This window comes from Chelonia mydas, chromosome 15, assembly GCF_015237465.2.
Source record: "Chelonia mydas isolate rCheMyd1 chromosome 15, rCheMyd1.pri.v2, whole genome shotgun sequence".
NCBI lineage: Eukaryota > Metazoa > Chordata > Testudines > Cheloniidae > Chelonia > Chelonia mydas.
Genome location: NC_057856.1, coordinates 26,641,603 through 26,651,635, shown reverse-complemented (window position 1 = coordinate 26,651,635; position 10,033 = coordinate 26,641,603). Strand labels below are relative to the sequence as shown.

The window sequence follows — 10,033 nt, the reverse complement described above, 5'->3', positions numbered from 1 at the left end:
GGAAGAGCAGACTGGCACTTCAGAGCGCAAAATTAAACTTCAAAACAATCCTGACAAATTGGAGAATTGATCTGAAATCAACAAGAAGAAAATCAGTCAAGATAAGGGCAAAGCACTACTCTAGGAAGGTAAAACCAACAGCTGCTGAAGGGGCTGAGCTCACTGTGGGGCGCATTAACAGGACCACACGCAGGCGGTAACTGCCCGGAGACCGGCGGGCAGGGCTGGGCGCCACGCGCCAGGAGCGAGGGGGGCCGGACCGGAGAGTCCCGGGGAGCCCAACCCAGCGGATCGCGGGTTCGAGACCCGACCTGTGAGGCGAGGCTAAAGCCCGGGGACGTTCAGAGCGGAGACAAGGAGCCCGGGGGCTGGGACCCAGACCAGCCTTCAAAGCTGTGCGGGGCTGGGACCCACAGGGCGGGGCTCCGTGTCCACGGGCGGCAGCCTGCGACCAGGGAGCCCGAGGCTCGCCGCTGGGAGACACGCCCCGCTCCGAGGGCGGCCAAGCCCGGTCCCGGTCCCGGTCCCGGTCCCGGCTAGGGGATCCGGAGGCGGGACAAAGAAAGCCCCGCAGGGCTGGGGCCGGTTCACGAGGCCCGCCCTCGGCGCAGGGACTGGACAGGCGGCTCTCCCCGCCCGCTGTGGGGGAGGGGCGGGGCGGGGCGGGGCTGCACGCTGGAGACACCCCCACCCCCCAGCAGCGCGGCGCGCGCACTCCGCGGCTCCTCCCCCCGGCGGCCAGAGCAGTGCGGCTGCGCCGGTAGGGGCGGGGAGAATCGCCGGGAGGCGGAGCCGCACGCCTTTCGGGGGCGGCTGTTACGTCACTTCCGCCGCCCTGCCCTCGTCTAAGGGAGATGGCGGCCGCTGTGCGTAGCCGGTGGTTCCGGTGCTGCTCCGCCCTGCTCAGGTATCGCCTGGCAACCCCCTTCCCCCCCCCGCTTGAGAGCTCCTCCATCCGCGCGCCCGCCCTGAGACTCCGGTGTCGCCTCCCCGTGGGCCGCCGCCGCCTGACCCGCTCCCCCGCCTGTGAGCCCGAGCGCCTCCTCCCTCCTTCTGAAACCTCCGGTCCCCTTCCGCCACCGCGACGCCCGCCGTAACGCCTAACCCAGGAGACCGCTGCGCAGCTGCTCGAGCCATTCGCCGCACCCCTCGGTGCCTCAGTTTCCCCTCCGTAAGGCTGGGATGAGCCCCGCGCTTAGAGATCCGTGGCGCACCGGGGCTAGAGAAATTAAAGGGTCATTGGAAAGGTCTGGCCTTGGGGACTCACCCATTTTGAATGGGCTGCTCATTAAAGCTCATGCTCAAATAAATTGGTTAGTCTCTCAGGTGCCACAAGTACTCCTTTCCTAGTGGCTACAAAGGAACTTCGGGCCGCTCCATTTTAATTTTTTGTGATACACCCTCAGAAGTTTGAAAATAAAATTATTTTACCACACACACACACACCCGTGTCCCTGCAGGACTTATTGTCACAGTTCATGCACACATTTTAACAGATGTGGTTTGCTTAATACCATGAACCGCCAAACACTTAACGCATGCACTTAACTGTAAGCACATGAGCAGTCCCACCTAAGTAAAAATATAAGAATTAATTTTCACTATTTGTTTACATTTTCATAATCCTCTCAATTTACGTAGTGAAATTAGGCTGTTCTCACTTTTCTTGAGAGTTGGTCTCATGTTTTGGTTCCCAGGAACTAGTGCAGTGTTTGAGTTGTAAATAGGTATGGAGAATGTTTAAATCTAAAACAGTTTTTGTTTGGATCGTAAAAAGTAATAAAATCATTTCTATTATTATTTTTAAAGTTTATGCCTAAATTATCTGAGAGGGCCCCTTTAAGTCTGTAGAGTGCTAAAGATGTTAACGTGAGCAAACATTGTTTGCTTTACACAAGAAGTCTCATTGTGTGGGAACTTGTGAGAGTGAGGTGAAGTGGCTTGGCTCATACATTTAGTTCTCACTGGACTGTTTGTTTAATTGAATATTTTTGTAGTATTTTAATATGAAGATGCTATTCTTTCTCCCCTTTTCAGCTACGTGGACCACCTCCTCTTATTTGTGATCACATAACATCCCTGTATAACTACAGCAATTGCTTATCTGAAGTGATATTAGGACAGAATGTAACTTGTTTTAGTTGTCTTTTAATGCTATTTATCTGCTGCAAATGATAAGCCAGCCTTCCACAGACCACCGGTGTTCCACATGTCACAATTTGAGAATGAGTTACAAAATGAACTGATCGCGCATTCTCAGAAATCTGACCTGGAAACTATATAAATGTAGTGAGGGACAGAACAGGTGCTTTTCACTTTTGGTTCAGTACACTACCATACCATTTTATTTGAACAATAAGGCCCTCATGCTACACACCTTTACATTGACATAATCCCATTGACTACAATAGGACTACCTGTATATGAAGTTAAATGTGCATAAGTATTGGTTTCAGGACCTCTGATTATAAACCTACTATTCTGCTTATTTGGCCCTGTTAGTGTATTTTATTATTAATCTAAATGCTTTGTATACCTGTTAATTATATTAACTGCTGACAACATGCTTATTACTGGTTACAATACACAACGTGTTTAGCTTGTATCTTTCCTTGAGACCGATTAGGTATTTAACTTTAAAACAAACTTGAATTTATTATTTGTATTGTGGTAGTGCATAGGAAACCCAGTCATGGACAAGACTCTGTGCTAGGCAAACACATAGCCAAAAAAAAAAAAAAAAAAAAGTCTGCCCCCAAAGTGTTCTGCTCCTCCAGAATATTTATTTCCCCCTGTGCAGCTGTCTGTATGCTTATATTTGTTTCTCATTCCCAGACAAAGTTTTCCTGTTCTGGCTAATGCTAGGAGACGCTGTTTCTCAGGACTGAGTGGCCCATGGAACAAAATGGTGGGAGTGGGTTTTGGAGTAGCCCTGTGTGCAGTCCCTATTGTACAGGTAAATATACTGGAGTGAATGTAATTTTAATATTTTAAGGTGTTTGGTGGAAGTGTGTGCTTGTGGCAAATAGACCATTCTCTTGTATTAATTATAACAACCTCCCAGTTATTGTATGATGTTATTAGTATGCATATTGAAGTATGCCTACTGAGCTTTCTGGGACATAGTTGGACATCTAGAAATTCTCTGCATCTTAACTGACTTTTAAAAGCAGCACTAATTTAAAGTGATTCCACTATGAAGAGTATGACTTAAATCCACTCAGCAAGAAACCATAATTCATTTTTAAAGATCAGTGGCAACATAAAATAGATTTGCCCTAGTATCAGTTGTCACATAACTAAAATACTATTTTATAATAAAATTATTGAAAAGTACTTGCTGTTACCTTGTGATGCCTCAAGCTGCCATGGCACATCATTCAGGAATCCCATTATTAACAGAGCAAACCCCACAATTCCTGGGGGAAAATTTACTTGTGGTCCTGGTATGTAATTAAGAGAGTTTCAGCTCTTGCACTTTGCCTGAACTTTTACAACCCACTGATAACCATCAGACAGGAAACAATATAAGAATGTTTTGCATATAAAAATATCCTGACACAGGCAAATATTGGGAGATAAAAATATAAACACTGGTTTAAAAAAACCTTGCAGGAAAAGATGTTTTGGTGAGCTACTTCCTGAAACGTGGGCCCTTCAGAGAAGCAGTTACAGGATATGAGTAGAAAAGAATGGAACTATTGGAGTAAGATTTTGTTTTACTTTTTATAAGTTAGTTATTTAAGAGTTAAGGCAGACCAGCAATTTTTTATTTTAGCAATGGCGCCTGTGGTTTTTTTTACTTACCAGAGAAGATATTTTTATCGTAAGTTGTCGGTCTTTGAAAACCAGTGTAAAGATTGTGTAAATCTTTTGTCTTTCAGAAACACGAGCCCACTTCTCTCAGTCATGAAGCTTTGATTAGAAGGGCAGTTTCTCTGGTAACAGACAGTACTTGTACTCTTCTCTCTCAAACAACATATGCATTAATTGAATCATTAACAGAGTATACAAAGGTAAGATGAGTGACTGCCTACATTAGTACAAAGTTAATACTGCAACAGCTGGAGTATTTAACTCTCTGACAAAGACAAGCTCTAACTGCACCTATTAAATCAGCTCTTATACCTAAAATGGACTTTGACTTCACAAATCAATGTAACAGGGATGTAGAGTTTCTGGGGTAGCAGTTCAGCTTGAATTGGTGCATCACACATGTCAAAATAAGTGAACTGAACAGAACATGTCCCTGGTGGACAACAGAGGTGTTGCTGTGGTTTTGGAGTGTTCGTGATAGAAGGCACGAGCGATTTTTAGAGGTTTGTGAAACTCTTCAGGAGAAGCTTGGGCACGAACTACTTCCTGAAATGTGGGCCCTTCACATGAGGAGTGAGGCTAAATTTTGAAAATAGCAGCTTAATAGCTAGACAGAAAAAAACAAAGCCAGATATCAAGCGGTCTTTAAAAAATACATCCATTACCTTCCTGATTTCTTTTCTCTGCAAGAAAAATATGTAGGTTCCATCAGAAACAAGTATTTTTCCCAATCCAGTTAACGGAGTCTGAAACTCCAGAAAGGCCTATTTGAAATGCAGTGTTTTTAAGTTCCAAATTAAGCTGGTAGTAAGATGAGGCCCTGAAACAAACTCTTGTATCAGAGGCCCAGTCTGAGGCCTGAAGCCTGAACCAAAGTACTTCCAGGCATTGCTAAGCAAAGGCTGGGCTGTGAGCCAGAGGCAGGCCCCACTCACAGAAGTTGGCAAGAAGAGGGCTGCTAGAAGCAGGTGCATCCACACAAGTGCTGATAAGAGGAACTTGTGCCAAGATGGCATTAGAACACTCCACAGAGATAACAAGGAACAGGCAGGCAGATCTTAAAGACAAGGTCAAAAGAACAACATGATGGATAGATTTGTTTGAACCAACATGTAATGGGAGAAGCAGCACCCTAATAAGTAAAGGGGCTGCACCTCAATACATCAGGTGGGATGAGTAATCTGTTCCGCACCTGTAGAAGAATAGGTCCAGCCTAGGGGGCAGTGGAGTGTCCCGCCACTGACTGAGCTGTGTCCATTGCCAGGGGGCACATATTCGTAGTATACCCTGTAGAGTCTATAGGAAACTATTACTATGCTTCGTTTGACAATAAACCTGGCTGGGTGCCTTTGTACCGTACTAGAGTCTGTGGTCTTTGGGGGTTCTCTCGGAGTCTGCTGTGTCAGCTGTCTGCGCAGAGCTGGGACAGCACACACAGGGAACACGCGCGCAGCCGACGGCTATCATCATCGAACAAGAGCAGAGCACCACACCAGTAGCTACTGACAACAAGCAGAATAGTTGTCCATATTAACTACTGATTAGCATTGCCTTTAATATATCACTGTAGATAAGTAAATGTAGAAACTGAAGACTTACATGCATACAGAGAATTTATCCATTACATGTCAGTCGTGCCAATATTTTCAATAAAAACAATTTGGCAATATTTCAGTTCTAAAAGGTGTAATGAACTAGCCAGTTTTTGTGTATATGTATTACTGCCCTCTGCTAAATAGAATCAAAGTGTGTGTGTATTATAGGTCCATATTTCAAGGAAAATTCTCTTCTAGCTCGAGTGCTAATAGACTTGCTTTTTCAGCAGGAGAATCAGAGTTCTCTCTCTGCTGTTACTATTAAGTTCCTAGGATATCACAAAACTTGTTTTACAATATTAAAAAACTGTCAATTTCTAATTTTTCTAGACTTTAATTACAATGAAGTCTTTCCATTTTCAACAGATTTTCATATTAATTAAATTCATGAACACTTTAATACAATACCAGCAAAAGCAAAGTTCAAAAAGCACTTCTGACACTATCCAGAAATGATTTCCTCACTAAATATTATAGGGGATTAAAACAAGGGAAAGTGTTAGATCTTTTCTCATTTTTGTCTACTGTGTAACATAAGCTAATAATGTGAGAGCATCAGCAGATGCAAAATTAGTTTGAACATATGCAAGTACTACTTACTTTGAGTATCTTCATCAAGTAGCTGTGCTAGACTTATTCTCTTTTGTAGGCAGTTTACACACTGGTGTCTCTCTACAAGCAATATACAAATCTTCTTGAAAAAATGAATTCCAAAGAGGTGGATGCAGTATGGCAGGTGATCATAGGAGCAAGAGTTGAGGTAAAGAATTAACTAACTTCTGCAGTCATCAGTGTGTCTCCTTTTTGTTATTTAAGAAATATTTCTCCATTCATTAATTGAACATGGCTGTAAGAGTGTCTCTTACAAAAAGTGGGTTCAGATAGTGTTACATGGCATTTTGTTTTTAATTATAGATGACTACAAAGCAGCAAGATTTCCTGAAGTTAGAATCCACTTGGATGACTGCTTTACATCTTTCAGAGATGGCAGCAGAAGCTGCATATCAATCAGGTATGCGGGCATTACTGTAATATGCTCCTAAGTATCAGCTGGAATTTGTAATTTTTAGCAAACTTTCCCCTGGCGCATAGGCAGTATTTATTATTAAAAAGGTGCAGGCAAGACAGACTAAATCTAAATATACTTAGTATGCAGACGGAGAACCACATGGTCTGATTTTCAGAGCTGCCAAATACCTGTATCTTCCAGGGAGGACACAGCTGCTCAATTCCTCTGTATTTTTAGTTGAAGTGCTTAGTACTTCTGAAAACCAGGCCCATAATTTAACACAATCATCTAATTATTGAAATTTAAAATAATAATAATGAAGACCTGATTATTTCATTTAAGGAAATAAGGAAAAACTGTGTTATAAATTTGACTAAGAAATATTCTTGAAATATTATAAATGAAATAGTGAGAGGACTAGGTTGTTCAAGGTTTGGTACTGTAATATAGTCATTCACAGAGTGCAGGTTCAAATTCAGAACAGATCACTAGTGACCGAAAATTGCCACCATGTGATTGATGATTGTTCAGTCTTGGTTTATTTCTCACAGAGCATGTGGCCACATCACATAAAAATCACAACCTAATTTTGCACTAATTGGCAATCCAAACTTTGTTGGTGAGAATGTTCTGAGGAAAAATTCCCTTTCTGTCATATGATGATACAGTCTAAAAATATCTACTATATCAAGTTATTAATCGACAATAAAGAGGAGTAAACTGTGATTTGAAAACTGTCTGATTTGCTTAGAACATGAACAGTTTAGTAAAACATAATATTTAATTACCACCAACTTAATCCCTGCCTTAATTGATGGCATTTTATCATACGGGCTATTTCTGAATGAATTTACTTAAATTACTGTGTTTTTTCAGGTGCAGATCAAGCTTCAGTGACAGCTCGCAACCATATTCAGCTGGTGAAAACACAGGTGCAAGATGTACGACAGCTGTCACAGAAAGCAGAGATCAAATTAGCTGAAGCTCAGACAGAAGAGCTCATTAACACAAAAGTTGAGGAATCATCACAGCCATGCAGAAACCCTGAAACCACAGAGGAAGTTGATGAGTCCTATCTTCGTGAAGACTGAAAAAACAAAAAACCTTCTAAATATCACCTTTGGAATATTTGATAGCATACCACTAATTCCAGGGCCCTGAGTTTCCCACATCGTTAAGAAAATAGATGTTGGATAAAGAAAAGTCATTGAAGACAGGCATGCTATCTGTTGATAACTGGTGACAGTGGGCAATAATTCTCTTCCCCACAAATTTGCTAGACCTAACCACCAGCCAGATTCAGGTGTTTGAAACTTCTTTATTTTTTAAGTTACCATTATTATAATATGCATTGCCAGTACATTTTTATTTAAGTGTACCACTATGCAAATGTGAAATTAGCTGTTAAAGATACTTTGTTGATGAGTGTTTGGGTCTGCTGCCATGAGGGTCTAATTCAGATGATTTAATACTAAACCCTTGCAAATGCCCAATGTCTAAAACTAATTGTAGATTGCAACCAAAGAGGGACATTTAAAAATAATTATTTCTAGTCTGTGAAGCAAGTTAATCTTGGTATTATATCTCCCATTGAACAACAGAATTACATTTCATAATCAGAAAGTCAGTTTGGTTAACAATGTTGACTTTTTTGTGCCGTTTATTAATTATTTTGACTGACAATTCATAATGGAAATCTCATTGTTTAATAAAACGCATACTATTGCACTTAATTGTATCAAAAGATGACAATTGATAGAATTGCTACAAATCTTGGGAATCTGTAGGATCTACACTCAGTGATTACTGTAGTATAGAGTAGGGCAGTTGTGTGTATGCAGACTTGCTTGTAATCTAATAGGAACATAACCAGCAAGATGCAATACAGCTGGTTTTCCAATGGTAGTGAAGAAAGGATTTTGTTGCTGTGCCACATTTAAAAAACAGTGTTTGTGTCAATAGGGAACATAGTGTTGCAAAGGCAGACACCACAAATAATGGCAAATGCTATTTGATCATAGAACACAGTGCTCCGAATGTGAATTTTCAAGCAGCATAGCTGCAGTCTGCCCCAAATTGCAAAAAATATATATATATATATATTTAGCTTCCTCCTGGATTGTCAAATGACAATGTTTCACTGCAGGCTGTGTTTTCAAGCCACATTTCAACAGATCATGAGTATCTCATTTCTTTCCCTTTGTCATTTAAGCAGTTCGTGAATTTGGGGAAATACAACCATATATTCCTTATGAAATTAACATTTTACAGTCTGTACTGTAGAATAGTGGCTGCTAGATTTTTATGAAGAACTCCCTTTAATATTTGTGTAATGTTGAATTACAAGACAAATGAGTAGTGGTAGTAGGTATCAAGCCAACAGGTATGGTTTAGGGAAACAGACTTCTGTGTATTAGTAATTGTTAAAAGTGCCATTTTCTACAGGACCCCAGTCTGTGTGAAAGTTCCCTCCCCAAAATTTCTTGATATTCTTGTGTTAGATTATAGGTTTTGGGTGGTACTTATAAATGCCAAAACAAGTGTAACTAGCAATGTGGTGTGGAAGTCTTCCAACCCAATACCACCCTTCCCTGGGAATATCTTTCTGAACTTCATTTCCGTTTTACCTTTTTAACAAGGGGATCGGATCCCTGTAGCACTGTGTGACTGCAGCTAATGGGGAGTTTTAAACTCTAGTTAGATTACTCTGCACTCTTTTCTTGTGTAGTTTAGTCCTCGGTCATTTTAACTCTCCTGCATTAGTAAGAAATAAAATATTTCCTGATATTTGCTTTGTTGTAATCAAATGTTTGGGTTTGCCCTGTATGTGCAACGTGCATTGGTATCGAATGAAAAGATGTAATAGAAAATAATTTCTCTGCCCCAGCCAGAAGAAATCTTACAGGTGGAGGGTGAATACTTTTGTAACACTAAGTTTAGAGGTTAAATTAAAGCCTATGTTTACCAGTGAGTCTCTTCAAAAAACAACAAAAAATTTACGCTTTGGTGATGGTCATAGCAGCCTTTAAGGACCCCTGAATACAGTTCTAGGATGGAGGATTATGGGAACCACCCCTAACAGAGGGGAGGGGGGAATTATTTGCAGTTGCACTGTTGGCACAGGGCTCTAAGCAAGCAACGCTGCCACACGGGGTCAGCCTCTCTCTGTAACTGCACTGTGTGAACAAAGGTAAGTAGCTGCAGATTAGTTGGCGGAGAATTCCGGTGCCAAGCCATTTATATTTATCATCCAAACTTGCACGTACTAGCGTTGTTGAATATATGTGTACTTGGTACTGGCCTCTTGTGCCTGCCACAGTGCCAGTGTAGCTCTGTCACATGTTTGTGGGGCAGAGAATATCAAGAAAAGATTGGATCCTATTTATGTAGTTCCCTTTCTGAGTCAGACTTCCCACCCAAACCAGCTTGTTTCCTTCTCCTCTGTGATCGCAGTTGTAAAGCAGCATACACCCACTTGTAAGAATACAAAGAAGTTGGAAGGGGGAAAAAAGGTAACTTTTTCAGCCCAGTACTGTTACAATATGCTGTTAGCCCATGTTGAGAGGAGGATGAAGGAAGCCATGTAAAGAGGAATGCTTCACCTTCTTGATGA

The 10,033-nt window shown here is 41.6% G+C and overlaps 1 protein-coding gene across 2 annotated transcripts; it reads left to right on the top strand.

The window, feature by feature from the left end:
* Positions 1-752: 752 nt before the first annotated feature.
* Positions 753-9,207, top strand: DIABLO (diablo IAP-binding mitochondrial protein). 2 transcript variants are annotated; one of them, XM_037878715.1, is made up of 6 exons: positions 753-907; positions 2,836-2,956; positions 3,885-4,016; positions 6,061-6,171; positions 6,327-6,423; positions 7,297-9,207. In XM_037878715.1, the coding sequence occupies exons 1-6, from the start codon at positions 855-857 to the stop codon at positions 7,509-7,511; spliced, it is 729 nt and encodes a 242-aa protein (XP_037734643.1). In that variant the 5' UTR covers positions 753-854; the 3' UTR covers positions 7,512-9,207. The 2 variants fall into 2 exon arrangements, with proteins under 2 accessions (XP_037734643.1, XP_037734644.1); XM_037878716.1 differs by lacking the exon at positions 6,061-6,171.
* Positions 9,208-10,033: the final 826 nt, after the last annotated feature.

Excerpts from the sequence above, each read along its gene's own strand:
- DIABLO (XM_037878715.1), top strand. The coding sequence starts at position 855 with ATGGCGGCCGCTGTGCGTAGCCGGTGGTTCCGGTGCTGCTCCGCCCTG. Across the intron at positions 4,017-6,060 it reads CATTAACAGAGTATACAAAG|GCAGTTTACACACTGGTGTC; the intron begins GTAAGATGAGTG and ends TCTCTTTTGTAG. Across the intron at positions 6,172-6,326 it reads TCATAGGAGCAAGAGTTGAG|ATGACTACAAAGCAGCAAGA; the intron begins GTAAAGAATTAA and ends TTTTAATTATAG.